Source organism: Dermacentor andersoni, chromosome 1 (assembly GCF_023375885.2).
Source record: "Dermacentor andersoni chromosome 1, qqDerAnde1_hic_scaffold, whole genome shotgun sequence".
Taxonomy (NCBI): Eukaryota; Metazoa; Arthropoda; class Arachnida; order Ixodida; family Ixodidae; genus Dermacentor; species Dermacentor andersoni.
Genome location: NC_092814.1, coordinates 24,443,422 through 24,467,697, shown reverse-complemented (window position 1 = coordinate 24,467,697; position 24,276 = coordinate 24,443,422). Strand labels below are relative to the sequence as shown.

Sequence of the window (24,276 nt, the reverse complement as noted above, 5' to 3'; positions counted from 1 at the left end):
TTACGATTCGTGTCTGTTACTCGAGCCAGCATTACCGCTACTTTCGACCCTTTCAATAAAATTACAGCTAATTTTCCCTGATAGAGGCACAAATTCCCTGAGTTTTCCCCGAGTTTTTCCAGACTACTCAAAATCCCTGAGAATTCCCGGTTTTCCCGGTTGGTAGACACCCTGTAAACGTATCGATAATTTGAAATGTAAAGTATGCATACCCAAAGTTTATCAGGAAACTACGCACGTCTCAGACAGATTTCTGATATCGTGACAAGCGGTAACTTACAGATTTGTTTCTCCAAGGCTGTGTGGGACGCACAGTTTACGGTAAAAGCTCATTAATTCAAATTCCAGGGGAATGTTATGAAAATTCAAATATATCGTCTGACGTAGAGTGAACATGTGCGCACATGTTACATCATGTTGGCGAAAAGAATGTCTATATTTTGAAGCACGACGCAGCCAGCATAACCGGACACGGCCAATGTGGCCCGAAGTGCCCGACGTCGAGATGGAATTGCCTCCAACCACGTGTTCGTCGCGCCAACTGCGCCGTCCCACAGTGCACGGCGCGGAAATAAAAGGTGCCCGCGCTGCTTCACTGACGGTCACAGGTAGCCGTTCAAAGCAGCGCGCGGGTAGGGGATCGTTCTGCACATGCTCCAAAGAGAACAGCCGATGGCACGCGTGTCGAAGTCTAGAGGGGACGGCATTTCGGCTGGCACAGTGGAAGTGCCGTACTGTGACTGGCAGCACACGACACGCACCGACGCTCGCCACAGGAAGAAGAGCTGCACTCTAATGCACTCTCGAAACGCATCACAACCTGCTATGATGTTGGTATCTGTTGTACTTTCGTAGATGCACCGGTTGCACGCTGCTGAGTTCCACTGTATGCATAAGTGGCATCCAAACACGTATCCCAGCGATGCTTTCCTTTGAGTAATTGCCACGAATCTCAAAGGTTAGGCTTTTTCGTACTGCAAGCGCCGATAAACGTCACAGCCGCCGTGTTATAGACATTACATGGTGCCGCTTCTCGGCAGAACACCTTGTAGATAAAGAGCATAGCCTTTAAGATGTAACATGAAAGAAAGAAAGCAAGAAAGATGCAGTTTGCGTGAAAGGCGAAGCATCAATTGCGATAGCAAATTAGCAGACAGCCGTATGAAGTAATGATAGTACTTTTATCAGCCATATGAGCTTGTAAACATTCACTGTTTCACATTCACATTCAAGGCGTACAGCAAACATGAGCACATCACACCCGATGACTACGGACACTCGCTGTCAAAACGCTGACGTGAGGAAACGCGGCAACAGCAGCGAGCGAAGTGACATTTGTGCTGTCTATCGCTTCAGCGCAAAGTGAGCGCCGAGAACACACAGCAAGCACAACACTACAAGCCGCTGGCGCAACTAGACTCTGCCCCCAATGTAAATCGCTCTCAAGATACAGCTATGTGAACGTGTGCAGTCACCACGTGCACAGTTGCAGCCAAAGTAGAACCCCCCACTGTGCCTTGATACGTTGGGTGCTTTGCACGCGAGAGAAGATGGCGTGTTTCTTCTTCGCATTCGTCCCTTTTGTGCGGGTGGGATTGAGCCGCGATCGCTGGCTCTATTTGCATGCTTTCAGTTGCTCACCCTTGGACTTTATACAGAACCTCGCAGCAACGCCAACGCCCACGCCGACGGCAGAAATGCGCTTGGAGTGCCCATATAATAGCTAATGCAATAAATAAATAAAAGAACATGCAGCGTCGTGTCCACATTTTTATCTTGAAAGTCATGAGAGAGGGAGAGACCGACCTGCAACAGATCAACAGATCGCTGCAGATAGAAAAAGCAAAGCTGTGGGGCGACAATCGTCGCCAGTGTGCTCCTCTGTACTAGCACTCTCCCCATCCCCGATGGCGCGGAGTTTGCAGTGTGGATTTCAGTGTGAATTAGTGGGACGCATTACATATTGCTTTCAATACATTGTTGGACAGACCACGGTGGCTACTTCGAATTATCAGTAATTTCGAATTAACGAGTTGTGAATTAACAAGCTTTTACTGTACATACTAATTTTATTTTTTGCACATAAATGTTGCATGTCACTCGCGCTGTAAAATAGTCTTCGATATATTTATCACAATGCTAACCTCAAAAGCTCACGTTAAGCCTCAATGCGAACCTCAAAAGCCTACAAAAACTAAATACTAACTATCATGCATGAATTTGCGCATGCTTCGACTAGCATGTGCTGTCATCTGAAACACAATATTTTTTTGTTGTTGAGAGATTAAAAGCATTTACACGAACATAGATGAGGATAACTTTATCCAGTACATAACATTTTATTGCCAAACTTTAAAAGAAATATATTACACTGAGACACTATATACTTACTATCTTGACAAAAACAATTTACTGTCAAGCTGGTAAGAATACAACAATGTTTTATTGCGATAGCAATTATATGGACACTCCAGGTGCATTTTTGTCATCGCCGTGGTCATGATGTTCTATATAAAATTCGAGGGTGATAACACCGTTGCTGTTTGTCGTATGCTGTATGTGCGAGCGAAAGCATGCAAGGGAAGCCGGCAATCACGGCTCAGTCTGGCAACGCATGAAGGAGAAAGGGGAGAGCAAACACGTTGTTTTTCGTCACGCGAAAGGCCGTGGAAGGATTGGAGGGAGGGAGGGAGGGAGGGAGTCGGCGTTGTGCTCCAGCAGCGAGTGTACATTTCGTGACCGGGCGCAAGGGGAACTGACAATCGTAGCTCAATCTCACACGGCATATATGGAGGAACGCAGGGAGGCAGAACAGGAGGGAAGGGAGGGAGGTGGGGCGGCTTTGGCTTTGCCAACAGATGTGTACTTAGCACAGGTGCGCATGCTTGTGCGCGCCGTATTGTGAAAGGGATCTGGAGACGGCTTATACCTTTGTGTGCACCGTGTTCTCGCCACTCTTGCGTTGAAGCGATAGACCACACCAAGCTCACTTCGCTTGCTGCCGCCGCCACACTTGCTCACACCAGTGTCCAGCATTTTGCAGCTATTGTCCATGCTCATCGGGTGTGATGTGTTCATGTTTGCTTGTGCGCACTGACACCATGCTTGGTAATTCAGTTAGTAAGCGAATGTTTCGAAGTTTATACCGCCAATAAAGCTACTATCCTTACTTTATATAGCTGCGTACTAATTTGCTATCACAATCGATGCTTCACCTTTCGGGAGAAACTGCGACCTTTCTTCCTCAATGAGTTACACAACCACACAATTATAATACAGTTGAACCTCAATACAATTAAAGGGCTCCTCACCAGGCCACATAGCAAATTTCGGTTATATGCTAAATGTTGTTACGTGTCCTCTAGGGAGCGTTCTGCTGCAAAAAATTTTCAAATCAGCTCATTAATAGCCGAGATAGAAATATTTCAGTGCCGCGAACCCATGATTTCAGCAGGCGGGCTCCACTGCCAAGCAAGACACTCTCTCCACTCGACCCGTGTAGCCTCCGCAAGTGAAATTCCTTCCCTCTGTTCTCAAATACCGGATCTCGAGGATCGCGTGACATACGTCACGGGCCCCACCTTCATTTTTTTTTCTCCTCGCTTTTCTTTCTTTTTTGCGGCACTGCGCACGAGCTTTTCTGATTGGTTTCGCGCAGCACACGATTTGGCACACTGTGCACAAGGACACACGACTAGCGGTATAACTCAATGCTACACGAATACTGAGGCAGAACAAGCGGATCGCAGAGCATGATCACGCACTGGAACACAGTAGAAAATGGCACAGTTTCGGTACCTGTGCACATGGCTGCATGACCATGTGAACAAGCAGACGAAGCAGAAGTACACCTCTCTTGCTTTGGTGGAAAATAAAACAAAAAACACGCAGACCTTCCGTTTGTGTGTGTTATTATTTCTCTGAACTTCAATTTGTCAATTCAAGCATCAGATCTTGAATAATTCTCAAAGTCACGTGTCACCATGAGTGACGTCACACTGCAGACCCGAGTACATAGGCACAGGGACGCAAGTATGTCACCATTCAGCTTGGACTGCAGCGGCCGCAAGGAGAAGGAAAAACGGCATTCGGATTGAAATTTAAAAACCTTTTCGCGGTGAGTAGCGATGTACAGTCCAACCAGGCTATATCGAACACGCAAAAAAACGCCTATCAGTTCGATATAGAGCATAATTCAATATAAGCCTGCTGAATAATTGGACGTCATAAAAGCACATACCATGTATAAAATCACTTTATTGATGAAACTAGCTTATTTTCGCATGAAATAGTCCTGCATTTCTTCCTGCTTGGGAAATTTCACTGCCTGCGACACACGCACTTCTCCACATTGTCTAAGGAGTCGGGAGCAGCTGAGGCTGCAACCTTCGGTATTCGCGCAGAAGCACCGGACTAGTGCGAGCGCACCAATTACTTCGGAGGATTTAGGCAAAGGACCGTCGTTGCTTTCCTCATTGTGCCCACTTTTACTTGTGCCGACGGTACGATGTCGGCAATGTAGTCTTCGTTTTCGGGCTCTCACATGGTCGCGACACCATCACTTACACTCACAAACTCGCCCACTGTTGATTCGTCAACAGCTTCTGGAAATTCTGACAGCTCGCTCCAAGTTTTGGCAACACCAGCAACGGCTGCATCACATTCATCAGAATTTACAGTCATCACCGAGCACGCGGAAGCCGGCACGGCTGAAGCAATTTCGGATGAACCACTCGTACACGGCCGTGCGTACGCGTCAGGCGCCACGGGCACTGGGGCGAGAGTTTGGCCACTTTAGCCTTAATTTCCCCCTTATTCTTCAAGAACGCCCCGAGAGCGTTCCTCGGAATCCTTCACGCTGCAAGGACACATCCGACTTCTCACAGCGTTCGACCCGATTTATGGTTTCGAGCTTCACGACAAAAGGCAAATTCTGCCACTTCATCACGGCGACACTGCGGGAGAAGGCCCACAAGGCACACACACAATGAACCAGAAAAGCACTGTGACAACTCGCACTTTCGCCATTTTGCACGACGAGGGCACAAGAGCCTCTGATTGGCTGTCTGAACAAGCGCTGCGGGCGGGCCAGGATCATTATTTTTTGCAGGGGGATGTCGACGGCTCGCCCGAAATAGCGCGGTCACGTAGGGAGAGCGGTTGGATGGAGCCGCGCCGTCGGGTTTCCTCGCAACCGCGAGGGAAAGCCAACTTCTGGGGGCACTTTTCCGCCGCTCGACGTTCAATATACCGGGAGTCGCTGCTATTTTTGTTCGATGTAAACGTAATTTTTGCTATGTATACTCATTGTAACTATACCGTGCCCAGAAATTGTTCAATATATAGAATAATTCGATATAGTCGGGTTCGACTGTAATTCTTTGCAAACACGATCGTTGGCGCGCATTGTATGCTTGCACTTGCCAGCTCAAAATAGGCAGACCTGGTGAGGGGCCCTTTAAACCTCATTATAACGAACTTCAGTATAACAAATAATGAAGTATTTAACTTTTTATAACTTCTTGTCTATAAAACACCATGTATTTAGAACCTCAATATAACAACGTGCAATTGTACATGATTTCAATATAAAAACATTTTACTGCTGCCACGACGAAACACCAAGACAATAAATGGAAACTTCCACAGACTCAGATGGTTGAATGGTTGAATTACAAGTGGCTGCTTGTGAACGCAGTTTTGAAATTTCAAAAGACGCGCTGCGTAACCAAGAGAAACCACCGAAGCAGAGCAGCATCATGTTCAGTATGACGTCCAAGGGCAATAAGATACTATTGCACCCTGCTCGATGTGTATTTTGGACGCGAGTGAAAGTGTGCGTGGATGAGCCGAGAAGGATGGTGGTTTGATGAGCACCGATGTATTTACGTTTTGTCAAGGATGCAGACATGCAAGAACTGCACCGCCTTTGCCCGACTCTTGTGCACAAGTGTGAGTTGTGAGAGAGAAATCTGGGGGCTGCCCCTAGGTACTACAGAGGAGAACACACTTTGCTCTGTTCACCCTAGCCGATGATAATGCACACTAAACAAGAATGGGGGCTTAAGTTCCGCCCAAACGAGATCACAGTGGTCGATGTGGATCCGTAATGGCGAGGCATATAATACAACAAATCTGTACTAACAACATGTCATTATTCCTTGGTCTGGGCTAAACCCTCCTCCCTCAAGCTGTGCTTTGCACTGGGTCGCTTCATTCCCCTTGGCAGAAACCCTCCTTGTCAGGTCTGGTGGTGAAACACAGCTAACAAACAACTGCTGAAGAAGTGAAAGGGGGCAAAAGATATAATAATGCTTGAATTATAGACGTGCTGCACAAGATGCACAAGAAAAGAAAAAAGAGGACAGGACAGAGCGCTCTGTCTTGTCCTAATTTTTCTTTTCTTGTGCATCTTGCATAGCATGTTTATAATTCAAGTATGAATTAACTAGTCTACAAGGAAGTATTATATAATAATGCAGTTACAGAAAAAAAAAATGTGTGTGCAATTAGAATGATGGGCCTCTCAATCATGAACGCAGTGCTACGACAACACTACACCATGAAATTACCAGTGGAACAACAGCTTATTCGGGAGTATTCATCCATAGTCACGTAGTGCAGGTCGGCTAGGGACAAATGGAGCAAAGTGCATCCTTTCTCTGCAGTACCAAGGCACTCTCCGCAGATTTTCCTCACATCACAACTCACGCATGCACACAAGTGTCAGGAAAACACAGCGTATCTCTTGTGTGTCTGGGCCCTTGATTAATGTGATCAAGCACGTGTGAGGGAGGGAAGTGAGGGCAGAATGGCGTGGCCATGGCTGCGCATGGCTGTCAGTGCGACGAAGTGCATACAGAGCTCGTGCACCCTGTTTTAGAGGTAATCTGCCACGTGTGCAAAGAGTGGAGGTGCCAAGGTGGCGTGGTATCATGTGCACTGTCTTCCTGAGACTTAAGTACTGAAGGATGCGTAATCTCGAGTTTTGGAGATGCGATGAAGCGTGAGGCAGATGAAGCATTTGCTACCTGCTGCTAGCGCTTTTCATGATAGCATTGTCCCACTACGGGTAATACTATCAGCTCCGGGGGCAGACTGGACGCGGAAGCATGACTGGTTCCGCTTTGTACCAACAATGTGAAGATATTGTCGACACAGCATGAAGCCGTATCTTTCATTGCCGACTCTAAAATTCAACAAAATGCACATTTGCTTTTTTTAATAGCCTGGTAATTCAGAAAGTTCTGCGGCCCTTTCCATGTAAGAAAACCCCATTAGTGACTACTTATTTGCATAAAAGGTTTAATTTCAATATAGCAAAATTTTTATATAGGGAATCAAATTGCTAATTTTACAGACTTCATTATATCGAGGCTTAACTGTATAACGAACATGGGTATAACAAATGTCCAAACTAAATATAAAATTTGGTGGGTCATGCTTTATTTGAAAGGAGTACTATCTTCCAATAACGAAACAGAAAATGGTGGATCCGACACAGTATCGGTTGTGGGAATGCATGTGCATTTCGATATCTTTGGAGCGGCCGTGCGGTTATCACGCAATGATCACGTGCTCGCTCGCTGAGGGTAGTGGGGAGAGGTCATGTTTTGCCACTTCCGCTGCTTTTTGTGCCTGGCTGCAACGCCACAGCCAAGGCACCCCGTTCCCTCCTGTGCCCTTTATTTGAACCGCTCTGCCGCTTGGGAGAAGTGCTATTTGCCCTTTGGGTTTTTGTCTTTGGGCTGACGTGCTTGCAACTGGCCGCAACTCAGCTGAGCTGCGGAGACCGCCCGGCCTCTGTGAGCGACTGACCACTCCAGGGCCCAAATGCTGATTTATGCTAGGTGAATCAGTCTCTTGTGTGGTTCCCCCTTTGTGCGTTTTTTTTTTCCTGCCGTAGCCGTGCAGAATGCTCCGTCGCTGTGGTTTTCGTTTGTCTGTTTTGTCTGCTGTTGTTGCCTTTGATAGTATACGAAATTTATACCCGTGTCACACGGGCACCCATGAACTCCTTTAGGATAAAGGAGTGCGAGACTTCCTAAAGGAGTTCGACCTCATGAAAGTTGTGGTCAGGTCACATGGCCAATAAGGTGTTTTTAAAAGTAGCTGCCAGAGGTGCACTCAGCGGTGTTTAGTTTTTGTACAAGTACAAAAACGTAACTTCTAATTATGCTCGTAGCTATTAAAATTAATGCTCCTGCCATAAAAAATAGTATTCAATATAATTTATGCGAGAAACATACACCTTGATAAAAATCAAGGTGCACTAGCTAAACATAGCAGTGCTGACAGCGACGCTAGCCACCCTGTACTTATCTGTGTTTTCCTTTGCGGTGTGGTGAGTTGGCCCTGCGTTCTGCTACCTGAACTGCAGCAAACAATACTAAAACGCAACATTTCGTCTACAGTGAACTCCTGAGCTTTCCTTTTATTTTGTGTACTGTGCTGATGTCTGTCATGAGTGACCACACCGACCACTGCACGGCAAAGGCCACATTTACATGAACCCGATGCGAGTGGGTCTAGTCAGAAACCTGGGCTGGCTGAGCCCGACCTGACCGCGTTTACATGAACTCGCTTCTTACAAGTCTTGACAACAGTGAACTGGAATTTCTCAAAAAGAGTCATCTGTAGTAGTACCAACTTGATACTGTCTAGGCCTTTGCTGTAGGTGCCTGAGCTCCAGCGTGATTTTTTTGCTTTGACATTATGGTTATCTTATCTTTTTTTTTTTTCTCAGGGTACAGTGGTATGACAGATAAAGTTTAGATGTTTGGTATTCTCCAGGGGCAGGTGCCATGATTTGTTTTGCTTTTGTGTCGGTGGTTACAAAAAGTGCTTATTGCCTGGAATAAACTTTAGTTTGAACTTAGCACTTGTCCTGTCACTTTCTCTTGTGTTGTACTTTTCCTCGCACAGTTAAGGCAGTTATGCATACATACAAACTCGCCAAAATTTCAGTTCTTGTATGCTCGAGTCTGGTCACTATTTATACATTCTTTATCGTACATTCCAGAGCAGTTGGCAGTTCTTGAGTCAATTTAAGAACGTATTACACTGTTCACGATGTGTGTACAATCTGATGACTGGCCCATCTCGCTACCAAAGTAACAACAATGTTTTAAAAGTTCCTGGCATAGCAAGTGTATTCTTGTACGAGAACAATAACATAAGAGTAATGATGTGGTGAAAGTAGTCCCCTTCAAGGAGTACAACAATGGGATGCGTGGCGATATTAATTTTGTTCTGTGAGAAAATTTCAGCCAGTAGAGCATGTCAAAATTTTTTCTGTCTGCATGAAATGTAACAGTGTTACCACTGGATCTTCACGGCATCACACTTTGCAGCTTGCCTACAAAGAAATCCCTAACTCGAAAGACAGGCACAAGGTCCACTTACACAAAACTCTGCTTTCGCAGAATGGGTCCAAGGAGAATGAAACTGGGGGCTCAGTATAGCACTTCCTCCAGACTTGGGCACCAGTGTCCGCATGCCAGAGAACCAGGGTTCCCATAGAGTAGAGAGCAAGCAGCAGGTGGTGATTGTTATCTCCACCTAGGAGCCAACCAAGCTCTGCACAGAGCAAAACATTCTTATTTGGAACAGTCATACATGGTCATGTCCACACTTTGAAGGATTTATAATTTACCTTAGAAGGCTTTGCAGTCATGCACTGGACCCCTCCCGCCCACGAAAAGGTCAGTTCTAGTTAGATGTAAAGAAGTGCCCGACACGCAGAAATCAGGTAAGTGCTCAAGATCACTAAGGGTTAAAAGGAGACACTAAATGATGCTCAGCTGGTGCACAACTACTTTGAAGCTCTTTCTGCTACTGTTCAACAATAAAAAAAAAGTGTTGCCAGCAAAAATAACAACGTATAAATAGCCTCCTTTAAATTTCGCACCCTAACTGCATTGCTCACGATGCCCATTTAGCATCACGATTTGAAGGGTTCCATTCCCGCTTTATATCGCTCATTTTTGCACAGGAAAACTCAACAAAAGTTGCCATAATGAAATTTCATTATCTATGAATACAGTGCGACCATTTTTTTTTGTAAATTAACAATGGACAAATTTTGGCCAGGTGTTCTGACAGTTTAAGACATTGTGAAGAGGTAGTGGGAAAATCTTGTAGGTGTTTCTGCTACCCGTCTTATGATCTTATGTTGCATTCTTGAACAACCAAGCCTCTACCACCAGTAAATGTGGCTCAAAGGAAAATTCAGACTAGTTGGTCTTGCATAATGGGTAAATCTCAGTGTACTAAACTGGGTCGTCGGACCCTCGTCTAATGAGCTGTGACTTTTAAGTAAACTTTAAATGTAATCTACCAATCTAGCATTAGATCTTGTAGTTGGCTCACATGTTAACTACAGATGTGGAAATACAAAAAAGACTCTTGGAAGATTTGTCCGTGGAACAAGTCGTGGCCTTGAAATTGGAATCTGGCACCTCAGCATAAAAAATTAAACTCTTGGTATACCGTATTTACTTGTGTAAGACACGGACTTTTTTTTTCAGAAGTTTTACTGGGTGCGGCCTTACACTAGGCAGGCTTATGGCTACTCACTGAAGCCTCAAACTGCACTCAGATTGCTATGCAAATAAACATAACCACTGTCGGCCAATTATGAACACATTTACAGTCGCTGAGAGATATTTTGGATATGGACTAGTGCCATCTTGTGACTAGTGCCAAACTTTTTTTCCAAATTTTCGTACTCCAAAGTGAAGGTGCGGGCCTTACACAAGGGTGGGCCTTACACGAGTAAACACGGTATCTTGTAACAGTTATTAGATGTTTCACACTATATGTTTGGCAGCAATAACAACTCCATGCTTGTAAAATTCTCAATATTCATCAGAGCATCCAGCTGGTTACTCTAGCCAAAACCCTCGCATATATAATCAAATTATCAAATCAGAGTTTGTCAATAAAACCGAGATAAAATGTTTACAGAAATATTTGGACCGTTAGCCTTTATGGCTAGTTATCAGTCAAATCTAATACACAGGTTTAGTAAAGCAATGAAGGGGGCTAGTTGGTAAACGTTCATGGTTACATTGCGCTTAGTTTGCGCTTAGAAGGACGTACGTCCATGTCCTGTCTTTCACTTAATAGCATCAGTGCAAAATTAAGCGCAATATAACCATGAACACAGGTTTATGTAAACAGGTTTAAAAGAAGAGGTGCAGTGAATAGGTTAGACAGGGATGCAGATAAATAGCAGTGTAGTCTTTTTTTTCATTCATTTTTTTTAAACAGCGGACAAAAAACAAAAACAAAAAGAAACACGCACATCGCAATCAATACAATTTAATATCTCGACAAATACAAAGCCGTGATATATGTGTGGAAAAAAAATATAATAGAAATGACTAACAAGGCAGTGCCAAACATACAAAGAAAATTACAAAAGCGCCATGTACATTCGAATCAACAAACCTTTCCAGTAGAAAAATATAAATAACATGCTAGAAATAGCGTACGAAGAACGTAGACTTGCAGCATTCCGATTGCAAGTTCAATTGCTACATGACTGATTTAAAAAATGTATATTACAAGAGGAATTAAAGTTGCGTGCAAGTTTAATTTCAAGGGGAATGGAGTTTCAAATTTTAGCAACAATGCATTGAATTAATTTTTCCCCATATAAGTTTCGGCAGGTTGGGAGATTAAAGTTACCGTTCACTGCGTGCCTCGCGTTATGGGTTGGTAAACACAGGAAACTCAAGGGTAGTGGAAAATTACCGTATTTACTCGCATAATAATCGCACACCTGAATTTTGTCGTCAAAATTAGATTTTTTTCTTTCCTGTGTAATGATTGCACCCTGAGCTTGTCGCAGCGATATGTCGTGTGCCAAGTCTAGCTAATGATGATCGCGCTTACCATCTGTCGAATGCTATGCGAACGACTCTTGAAGACATACCAAGCAGTCTGCACGCAGCCAACATTCTTAAGCAGGTGCCCCATTTCATTCCTTTCATCACTTTCCGCACTTCCATGAAAAAAAAAAAGCTACAACCAAACTTGCCTCGGCTATATTATTTGTAGGCTTCATAATGGTTTTGGTCAACAACAACAACATAAAGGGCGCATTTCGATTCTTCTCGTCTGCACTCGTGGGCACGCAACAAATCGCGAGCGGCAACGATAGTGGCCACGTTTACACTGATACGTTAGAAGTGTACCCTATTCATACGTCGCCACTTGTAACGCAGCTAAGATATTCGCTCACCCTTAGCGGAAACGTGCCGTATTAGGATAGCAGTGAAGACAAATGCCACAGTTTCCGCAGCATGCCCGCCATGTGTTTCGATGTCACTGACAGCTAAGCGCACCCATCTCCGTTTCTGTCCCCTCAAAGTGGACATGGCTATGTTATTGTCGCAAACTTGCCAATATTAATGATATTATTCATTACTGATATGAAGAAACTGTTTCAATGCACGTAATATACTCAGGAGAAGAAAAATAATCGCGTTCGGCACGTTCGGCTTGCTCCGCCGGCTGCCATTATTGTTTTGGTGTCCCGCACTGACAGCGGCAGCCGCTTGCTTGTCATCCCGCCTCAAATGCAGGATGAAAAAAGAAAATGTTTCTTTTAATGGGAAATTTAACCTGCGTAATGATCGCACCCCTGAATTTGTCAATTTTTTTTTAGAAAAAAGTGCGATCATTATGCGAGCAAATACGGTAGTGTTGATTACAGTCAAATCTCGTTACTACAAATCCCACATTAACGAATTTCTCAAATTTAGAAATATTTTAAGTATCCCCGCCATATTGCCTATATTTTCAATGTAAAAATATTTAAGAACTACGAATTTCAATACAGCGCATATTTTAGAATAACGCATGTAGTTTATTTTCCCCTTTATAACTGAGGAACATCATAATTACGAATTCGGCTAAAAGTAATAGCGCCGCAACTCTCGCGTGGAACAGAAACAGCGACTGCAGTAGCTATCATCATCACCATGTCGAATGCCAACTGCGTCACCACGAACTTCACAAAGAACTTCGTGACAAAGGTTCGGGCATGTTTGCACGAGATCCTACGATGACTGCAGCTAGCCACGGCACCAAGAAGCAAAAGCAGTTCTCGCTACAGGACAAATTGGATGTATTGCAGGAAATCGACGTAGGGAAAAAGCAAATCGACATGTGCACACAGGGTGGCATTGCCCCATCAACCGTGGTGACCATTTTGAAAGACCAAGACAAGATTGTCAAGCTTCACCGAGAATCGCAACTCGCTCCTACGAGGAAACGGCTGCACTGGGAAACTTTCAAAATGTGGACCAAGCTGTTCTCACATTGTTCAAAGATGCGAGACTGCAAAATGTTCCCGTGTCTGGCCCAATGCTCCAAGAAAAAGCCTGCGAATTTGCCGATGCACTTGAAATAACTGGGTTCGACGCCAGTGCAGGTTGGCCTTTTCATTTTCGCCAAAGGAACGGAATAACTTGGCAGGTGGTCTCGGGCGAAAAAAAAGGCTGCTTACAGGGCAGGTGCAGAGTCCTGGCGCAGTGATAGCTGTTTAGAAGTGGCTGAATCGTACTCTGAACGACATTTTCAACGCGGATGAGACCGCATGTTTTATCAGCTCCTGCTGCACCAGACAATGCACTTCAAAGGGCAGAAGTGCAAAGGAGGGAAGAAGTCACATCTTCGTGTGACAGTCCTGCTCTGCTGCAGTGCAACAGGCACAAAGAAAAACTGGTCGTCATCAGCAAGTATGCGAAGCCTCACTGAATGAAAAATGTCATGCCGTTACCATACGACTACTGCGCCAACAAACGAGCCTGGATGACCAGAGACCTGTTTACCGAGTGGCTCATCAAACTCGAAGACCAAATGAGGAGGGATGACCGAAGAATTCTACTGGTTGTCAACAACTGCTTGGCTCACATTGTGAATGTTCGCCTGACGACGTTCACTTGGAGTTCCTGCCGCCAAACAACACGTCCTTGCTGCAACCCCTAGACCAGGGCATTATAAAGAGTGTGAAAACAGAATTTCTTAAGCGCCTTGTGCAGCGGTTGATTATCAACATCCACCTAAAGCAGCCGACTGAAATCAATATTTGTCAGGCAGCAGAAATGCTCACAGGAGCTTGGTGGGACTTGAAGGCATCCACCATTAGCAAATGCTGGCAAAAAGCAGCGCTTGTCAAAGTGCCTGTGCACATTGAAGATGACCTGAAGGTGACTGACAACAACACAGGAGACCTGCGGACCAAGGTTGCTGAACTGCTGCCTGCCGTCTCTTCCTTCGAAGACTATGTGAAGAGTGACAGCGCAGCACTAATGGCGGCAGACCTGACAACCGAAGAGATTGTTAACTGCATTCACGACTTCTCCAGTGCTGATGACGACCCGAAAGAAGACAACTGTGGGTCACCGAACACAGAAGATGAGATCGTGTCGAACATTGATGTTTTAGTGCACATGAACAAAGTCCACACTTTTATCGCTCGGTGCAATGACATACCCGATGAGGTATTGCGCCAAGTGGAAGATGTAGACGCATTGCTAATTGGTAGTGCGTGCTGCATGCGCCAGAAAAAAATCACTGGTTTCTTCAAATAAAGCAGCTTTGAAGTAAGTGAAACATTTTTATTTGAGACTGTGCTTGTCTGCATACGCATCTACTGCCAAGGTACGTGATTTTCATTCCTAGGTTTGTCCACTGGCTTATAACCACAAGTTTTTCATTACAACGATAATCCAAAATAACGAACGATTTTCAACGATACTGTATGATTCGTTATATCGAGATTTGACTGTGTAGCATCCACCAAAACTGCAGTTTTATAATTTCATTGTAACATGAACGGTAGTGTCCGAGTATGTGCAAATAATTGTGTGCTTGGGCAATGAGGAGACGATAATGTTATAATTCTCAAAGTGCGTTTTTGTAACCGTATAACCAGCGCTATGTACGTTATGTAAGTGAATCCCCATATTTTCCTGAAATAACTCAGTTGTGACTGAAATAAGGAAAAATATAATATCGAAGCTTGTTATTTTGGAAGTACGTAGTGCTTTTCGAAGAAACCAGTGATTGTTAATGAGTGTAAAACATGCAAATGCGAGCTTTTTCGATATATTATTAACCTGTTCTTTCCAATGCAAGTTTTAATACATTACTACACCCAAATAGTTAAACTTGGAAATGCGCTCAATGGGTTTGCTGTTAATATGCAAGTTCAGAAGGCTATAATCTAAACTTTTTCTCCTGGTATGAATTATAACGTCTTTAGTTTTGTCAGTATTTAATGTTAGTTTGTTACGAGAGAACCACGTGGTAATTGCTGCTAACTCTGTCGTGAGTATGTAGAAAGAGTTACTTCGAAAAATTAATGCAGTGTCATCAGCATACATTACAGTTTTGCATGACAGAGCATACGAGAGGTCATTTATGTATAAGGTAACTGAGCATGTGTTGGTGGGCTAGTTGGTTAAGCTGTGCTGTGCTGTCTCGTGTCCCCCTTCTTCGTGTATTGTTTTATTCGGCGCCGTCTTTGTAATTACGTATAAGGAGAACAATATAGAGCCTAGCGGTTCCCTGGGTTATCCCACATGTAATATTTCTAAATTTGGAGGTTATGTGGTCAAATACAACACATTGTTTCTGATCTCGGAGATAGCTAGAAAAGAACTGAAGTGTCTTGTTAGCAAAGCCGTTAAGATTCTAACTTTTTTTAGTAATATGGAAGGCGAGATCATATTGAATGTGTTTTTTATGCGCAAGAAAATGACAATGGCTATTTCATTGGTTTGGAGTACGGAGTTGACTAACTGTGCAAGAGTAAAGATGATGATGATGATGTGTGGTGTTTAATGGCGCAAGGGCCAGCTATGGCCAAAGAGCGCCATGACATATAGTAATGAATTTTCTATTTTGCATGAAATGAATTAATGAGTGACAAGTGGGAGATGTCCCATGGCTGTATAAGAGCCTAAAAACAATCCACCATAAATTGCGTAAAATATATGAGAATCAAAATCATGACAATGGCTAATGATATGTGCTATGAGCATAAAAGTTCCGTTAGGAAGACATGATATAACAAAACCTATACAATAGTGCTAGTGCCTCAAGAGTCCTTCAAGTCAGGGACCAAGAGGCGTAAGCTGTGAAAACATATTCCAGTGCAGCTGAAGCCTCCCAGGCGAGGCTGCGCTACAGATAACCAGGCCAAATGATTTGTATAGTGTCTACATCTGCTAGAAACTTTAGTACTGTTTCAAAACCAAAACATGGCTCGTGGCTCAGAAATAATGCTGGGTGAACGGGAATTAGCTCATGATATGTAGGATAAATATCCAGGGCAATGTGTTAGCTCACGAAACGTCATCCAGTCAGCTGAATCGACTTTCCACTGAAGAACGTGTGTAGAGACATCTTGTTTTGTAAGGTTTAGAACGATTGGGAAGTGATCACTTCCATAAGGGTTCTTAATCACATCCCACTCCAGATATGGCAAAAATGTACTGGACGCTATGCTTAGGTCTATGGAAGAAAATCTTTTGTGCATATGGCGGTAGAATCTTGATGCTTTCTTGTTAAGCAAGCAGGCACTTGAAGAGAATAGGAAGTTTTCTATTATTCATCCTCTTGCATCAGAGTGAGAGTTGCCCCACAGTGCGCTATGCGCGTTTAGATCACTGACGACTATTTAAGGGCGATGGCGCTCATCAACGAAGCATTCTAGAGAGTTCATAACTTGGGGGAATGTATACAGACGTGATGATAACTAGTTTATTGAATAGCACTGCTTTGATAGCAACTGCCTCAAGAGGGGTTCAGAGTTGCAGTTGCCAGCAGGCAATGCTTCTGTCGATTATTATAGCTACACTACCGGACGATGCAGCAGTATTGTCTCAATCTTTCCGGAAAAGAGCATATTGCCGGAGATTGTTTATGTACATTTAAGATGTGTCTCCTGAACACAACGCACCTTTGGATTATATATGTGTAAAAGTTCTTTAATGTCATCAAGGTTGTTCATAGGCCCTCTCATGTTCCAGTGTAATATTTCTGTATTCATACTGTTTGCATTTTTGTGCTGCGTGTCAAGATGAGTCAAGTTGGCTTACGGAGCCTTAACAGGCCCCGTAATCCGGGGTTTGTCTTTCTTGGAACGGTTATGAGAACTACGCCGCTCCCGATGCGCTGGATGCGCAGCCTGGCTTGGGGTTGTGTCCATCGACTCCTGGAAGCCGCTGGACTTAAACACTCCCCGCTCACACGAGCGGGGTGTTTTCGGGATGGGCCTCGCCTGAAGAGGCGAAGCCTTGAAGGCCATCAATCCAGAGGTCAATGGCCCCTACGTCAAGGATGGCAAAGCAGTGCTGGCTGCAATCGCCGGGGGAGCTGGTGGCATGGCCACACTCTTTGTGGACCGGGCAGGTGCCGGAGTTTGCTGCGGTGTTGCTCCCTTACGCACTGCATCAGCATACCTTGCGGTAAGAAGAAATGATATGCACTTTAGCGCTTCCTGGATGGAGATGTTTTCTTTTACTTTGAGTGTGATTATAATGTCACGTGGTGCTGATGGTTAAGAACACAGTAGCAATACTGTGAATGATGAAACTAGCGTTTTATTGGGCAAACTTGTCCCCTCAAAAACAGGCTACACTCAAAGAACTACGATAGCGGCAAGCACAGTCGGCGATCGTAGAAAATTTGATCTGTAGGTTAAACGCATTGGCTTTTATACATGGGTCATCGAAGGTGCCAGAGTAATCGCTGGTGCCCGCATGTCTTCCAGAAAATTCTACACAATCTGCGCCACATATGCACTCAGATTATACAAGCTTCGGTGACAACAGACAACAGGTAGAAACATCAATAACATTCGAGAAACTTCCGATACATGCAGGCGCGTCCCGCGTCAAGCGATAACGTTTGTTAGACGGTGAAAAGCAGTCACCCAAAAAAGATAAATAAGTACACGTGTCAATATCCTTTTCTTTCTGCCATGTAGAACAGGCTCGAGTAAGCTGCGTGTCCACGTTCACAGTTTGGACAGTGGTGTGTGCCATTACAGTAATCTGAAGGGTGATCCTGGACACCGCACTTCGCACAGGTTTGTCAGCCCCGGCAGCTTTGTGAACCGTGGTCATACCTCCGACACTTAACATCTCTGAGGATTCGGGATGTATGGTCGGACTTGGACTTTCGTGTATCCTGTTTCTAACATTTCTGGCAGCACACTGGATGTGAAGGTGACGATCAGATGCTTAGCTGGCATTTTTTTGTTTTCTCATTTGATTACGATTCTTTTTACTATGATAACGTTCTGCTCCTTCCAACCCTCTAGGAGCTCTTCCTCGGTCAGGTTCAACAGATCATCGTCGGAAATCGCTCCTATGCTTGTGTTCATGGACTGATGAGGAGTCACTGTAATGTTGAATTCCAATGGTGTAGTCGGAGCAAGTCTTTCTGCTCGTTTCGAAACAAGTTTGTTCCAATGACAGAGTGAGGGCGGGAGTAAGGTGTTCCAATGGGAGAGTCAGAGTGGATTCAGAGCGGGAGTCACTCCGTGGAGCAGAAAAAGATGCTCCGCCAAAATCGGCGGAGTGAACCGGAACTCTGCGTGACGTATTTCCTTTACCACCTTTGTCTGCTGGGAGGCGCCACTGGTCACGACTCGCGAGGAAGCAAAAGCTGCTGCACGCTTGGCGAGATATCCATTCCGCACTTTAAAAAAAACAACAGGTGAACGGCGCTGAAGAGACAAGTGACCGGTGCGGCGGTGCTGGGAGCAAACAGCGGAAGGAAATGACAACACGCAAGGTATCCTGGGTAACTCGGCGAAAGAAGTGCATCGAATGTGGCTTCACATAAAGCATCATTGTAGCTGCACAAATAAGGCTTTGTTGAAATGATATCTTCATAAAAATTTTTGGTTCTCCTGTAATACATCTTGCAATAACGCTTATTCACATGGATATATACTTCGCGATTTTAGCAAATAGCATGAGCAGGAATAGAATAGCATGGAATAGCATGGAATAGGTGATGGAGGTGTAGTGACATTATAAGGCGGCCCATGCTGCTCCTGCAACCAGATATGCTATCATGTTTATGCTGTCTGCATGAAACGCACATAGATTGGTGTATCACTTGTCGGCATAAGCATAGTAAAACAAACACTGAGCGGCAAAGTAGTGTAGGAGGAGAGTATACAAAGTTGAATAAACAAAAGGAACATATTGAGGTGTTTAATAATAGCATGATGGCAGTAAAAAAAAAAAAGGAACTTAAAAAAGGGAAAACAGCTTTCATGCTGAACCTGCAGGGCATTTTGTGTTACTTAGGCCTTCTTAATACTTTTCATGCAGTAACATGATCTTAGTAGTTGATCTTAGTAACACGTTCAACTACCACTATATAGGGCTGGTTGACCAATGCTTCGCCAAATGCAGTTTTAAAATGCCTCAGCCCATTACCGTAATTTCGTCATGTTTGCACTAACTGTAAATGCTCTGTTTGCACAAACAAGCCTTATAGAACTGAGAAACTTAGAATAAGGAAGCAATACTCAAAAAGACAGAAAAAAAATAAGGGAAATACGATTGTATTTGAATGAAATGCAATGATTTTTAGCAGACACGGCACTCGGCGGGCGAAGTGACTTTCCCAGGAAAGTTTTTCTCTCTGTTGCTGTAACAAGACTGGCCCAGTACATCTTGACATAAAAGCTTTTCACTCAAAGTGAGCTGCGAGCTGCGATATCCACTAGTATTTGCTTATCATCTGTGTCTGATCAAGAGAGCAGAACCACACAACGAAGTTGTCTGTTCAGACTCTGCCGAGTGCAAAAGGGCTGAATGCACTCAGTAACATTGACCCGCGACTCTTTTTCAAATATTTGTTTACTAATGAACAGCAGGTGTCTTTATTTGCAGCAGAAAGAGCTCACGTAAAGGCTACACTAATCAGGCCGCGTTGCAGACACGGGAAGGGGGTGGGGAGTGCGTGGGCCCCAGGTGGGCCAGAGTCTCCTTTTGAAAGGACACTATTCACCCATTTTTGGAAGCAAAAGAGGTATACAAGTACAAGCAGTGACGCACTATTTCTCTACTGCAAAAGATATGCATCTGCTCACGTGCAAAGAAGCAGATTTCCCCACCATATTATCATAGGCAGGCATAAACATTACAGCTAAAGTTGAGTAAGAAAGTCTAGTGACAGTTTCGCGGTTTGTTTTTCCCCTCGATAAAAGCAAGGGAATGTTTTTTTTATCCAAGCAGAGCGACCGAGTTGGGTGTGAACTGTGAAGTGCCACGGGTGTACCATTGGCACACAGAAATATTGGGCCAATTATTGTACTAGTTCTGTAGAGGAGCACTACAGGTGAGTGTCGTATATTTTCTATAACGACAATCTGTGAACCTCTCTCTAGTGCCACTTCGCAAAGCACCGGACACCACACAAATACAATATACAGAGCTTACAATATGTCCTACCATGGTCTGTTGCCAAGTGTAACCTTATGTTGTGGACTCCGTCTTGCGGTGCTCCACAGGGAGCCACCTAGACAACTGCATGGGTCTGAGGATCCGAGCCCCTCAGGGGGACAATCAGCTAAGCCCCGTGTATTGTGTGTGCCTGAAGCGGACGCTCGTTCGGTCTCCACTGGGAGCGAGACAAGGCGCCGTAAGGATGAGGCCCAGAGCACAAGGAAGGCATTTATTAGACGACTACCTTAGCGTTGACTAACTATCACAACGGCGCACGTGAACCGAAGCTCACGCAAATCAAGGGTGGCACAACAGTATCAGAAAATCCTGTAGCTCGCCTCTATACAGGAGGATGGCTCCCAACGATCATGCTACCAAGGCAACGTTCCTTCAGCTCGCTATAGCCTCTGAGGGCGACCTGGTGCAGTATGACCGCACATGTGAAGTGAGCTCCCTCTTTCTGGTGTAGCCTCTAGAACAGGAGCAGCAAATAGGTGTGCGCTGCCTTGGGTCAAGGACCTTCGGCAAGGCCGGCCAACCAAAGGGAATCGGAATCCAGTAGGCTCCGTTTCGCCACCCGAGAGCTTCTCTCCGTGTACTCGTTCCCCGGTTGGCTTGAGCCGCCAGGAGAGAGGGGGCGCGGGTTCCCACCCAAACAGACCAATCGGGTGACCCCTGGCCTGCTTGGGGGTGGACAGCAGCAAGTGTTTTATGATCCTGCTGCTGTATGGCACCCTCGAAAGAAAGAGGGAAAGTGTCGGCCCACATGCACGAAGTTCAAAATTGACTAAGCCGTGATGCGGCCCCTATGCGCAAAACGCGCTTCACTATGGTCCCACAATGAAATGGACAAACGCAATCCGCACAATGTCTGCGCAGGCCTCCTTTGAGTTTTGCATCAAAAATATGAGAAAGGCACGTGTCCCTATACTAAAAGGCGAGTGGGAGATCTGGAAGTCAAAACGGCAGACCATGCAAGGAGAAGAGCTCTCATGCAATGCAACAGATGCTCTAGTTTAATGTGACCTAGAATCACTCCTGAATGTTCCCACACCAAAGAGAGTAAAGGCATCTTTGCAGAACATGACAGATGAAGAGTGACTTAATTGGCTGGCTGTCATGTCCAATCCCCAACATCCAGCCAGTATCGATGATGTTCTCTCCGCCTTTACGGAGAAGTCCCATAATTATGAAAAATTTGATGTGAAGCCAATAGCCAAACATGGAATAAAACAACATTCAGCCAACACTGTTTTTTGAGCTCAATTTACTTCAAATCGGCGGCAGCACGGTTCCTTTCCTGTTCATTCCTCAATGTGTAGGTCCTTTCTGTTCTTGTCTTCCTTCCGCCACTTATTCGCCCCACAGACCACTTAAAGCATCTTCTTGGTCAGTTGCACAGTCGACGTCCGATTTTTCGAACTCCCTCGGGGCCGCGAAAACGTGAGAAAAATCGGCCAGTTGGAAAAAATGAATGAATGTCATTTACTGCCCTTAAGGGCTCAAAACCGCCACAGGCACATCCGAAAACGCTGAAGGCCTGCCGGTACACGTATTAGGCATATCGGTGCTCGTACTGTGACAGGAAATACCGGGTGCACGTGTGTATAATTAAGGAATACATACTGCCCCATGGCAATAGCCCCACAGAACACCTAAACAAACTTAGAGAAGGGAAACTGTACCTTCCACAGTGCAACGGAAATAAGCGTAGCGGTGGCGTCGTGAACTAAAGTATGCGACCACAGATGGCGCTGTACAACAGGAAACGGAAACGGGGTTTTGCACAGTATGGCCGCAGGTGTTCTGTGGCTTTACTGGGTTTCTGGCAGCTGCGCGTCGATCGTGCTCCCGCCAGTTTGGTTGCTGTGTGGCAAACGTAGCGCCTACATATATAAATATATGTAGCGCTGAGTCATATCGAGTTAAGGCACACTCTGAACTGACTTTTAAAGGCATCCCGAGCGGTTTTTCGTTTATTACGCCGCCGTTACCCCGAGTTGTGCCGCCAAGCTCCAGCTGTTGCATTTCGTGTAGGGCTACTGACAGAATGCGGTTTCCAGGCGGCACAATGGCCTCGACTGGAATAAAAGCACACGACACCAAAGATTGAGTAAGCCTGAAAATATTTTATTTGCATTTTACAAGCACAACAAAAAGCACACGTCTACGCATCCATACAAACGCGGTTAGATAGTCAAGAACATAGTCAACAAATGACTCATTAATAAGGGTAGCACAAACGCACAAGAAAGAAGACCTAAGCTACAAAACGTCGGCTGCTAAGTATAATAATTTCCCTGTCACTGCGTGTCACTTTTATACAGCATCTTTACAGCACTACCAGGCCGGGTAGTTTGGCGGAAAGAACGCAACAGCTTACGGCCGTCAGCTGCCTCTTCTTTACGGGTGTCATAATTATCCTAATCTCCGCATCAACGTCGTGCAAGTCCGCATACAGGTATCTGTATCTGAACCATATGTGCCGGCTTAATACATGTGTAGTGAAATTATGATAACCACTGCGTCTTATCAAACATGTATTAGTTTTGCAAATGCGCATTACAGCTGACGGAACAACATACTGTAAGTGAAGCACAAGAGAACAAGGACAAAAGGAGGATACAACACTTGAAGAAGAAATGAAGGATTAGTAGGCGTACAGCAAACAAGCGACGACGGAGAACACACAATGATGCATTGGGTGTTCTGTGACATCGGTTTGCATACTTACGGTGTTATGGAGATCAACGGCATAAAAACGTACCTTCAAGCGCACTCCCTCAACCTCCGCTGCATTCATTATGATAATCAACGCCTAAACAATATGAGGCACTATTTTTTGCCAAGAGTAGACCTCCTTATAGCAAGTCTATGTAATGACTCGCAGACGAAACCAGCATGCTTTTCGAAAATGTTTTACCGCCAACGGCCAAGAAACACATCGATACCAATAGGCTGTCGGTGGTTAATCAAGTACAAAAACCTTGACGCTATGACTAAGAAGCAGCTTCAACAATCCAATTTCAAAAAAATCAACTGCCTATTTGCCTGAGGTAAAAAACATCCTTAGACACCTCGATTGTTTATGTCAATGATTTGTGTAAAGTAAAAAATTCAGCATGTTCAGCGCCCCTAGCAGAGAAAGCACAAATTAAAGTATGCGACCAAATTACAGTAGCTCCACTTGCGCGCTTACACTGAAACGCGCCTCGATTGATTTTTCGCCCTCTGTGGCTATTTGTTGAACTTGAGAGTGCGCGGGGCCTGATAGCCCCTTCCCACGCTTGGTATGCTTCACCAAGTAACATTTGTGTACGGAGGCGAAGCTGACTTTCGGGAACCGACATTATGCAACGCACCGTGCTTTCCAAGCTTCTAAGCCATGTAGGAGTTGAGGAGGACTTCGGGATGAAAACACTTGGGAAGGTTTATTTTACATTATTTACAGTGAGACGTCAATGAACAGTCGTACAGTCATTACGGGCCGGCAGCAACTCGGACGCTGCGGCCCGTCGCAAGAAGTTCGAGAGAGGTGAATCCGGGAATGCTCTGGAATCTCTGGAATGCTCTTTTTTTAAGCCCTTCGATCTCTGGAAGGCGCGTCATGTTCGGCCAATGGGAGAGCCCGCTCAGATGACGCCACCTTCGGCCAATGGTAGGCACCCGTGCGGTGGTGTAACACCCGGCGGCTCCCCGCGGTCTTGCCTTGCTGTGGTGCAATTGATGCTCTCTTCAAAGGCGGCCGGTGAGACGCTGCCAGGCCTTCCCGGTACATCACAGC

At 45.0% G+C, this 24,276-nt stretch overlaps 1 protein-coding gene across 1 annotated transcript in view; it reads right to left on the bottom strand.

Moving 5' to 3' along the window:
• Window positions 1-24,276, bottom strand: part of LOC126545225 (WD repeat-containing protein 11-like) — a 289,213-nt gene that overhangs the window by 204,183 nt on the left and 60,754 nt on the right. The window contains exon 5 of the mRNA XM_050192989.3: window positions 9,406-9,579. Coding sequence (XP_050048946.1) covers window positions 9,406-9,579 — 174 coding nt within the window. The remainder of the gene's footprint in view (window positions 1-9,405; window positions 9,580-24,276) is intronic.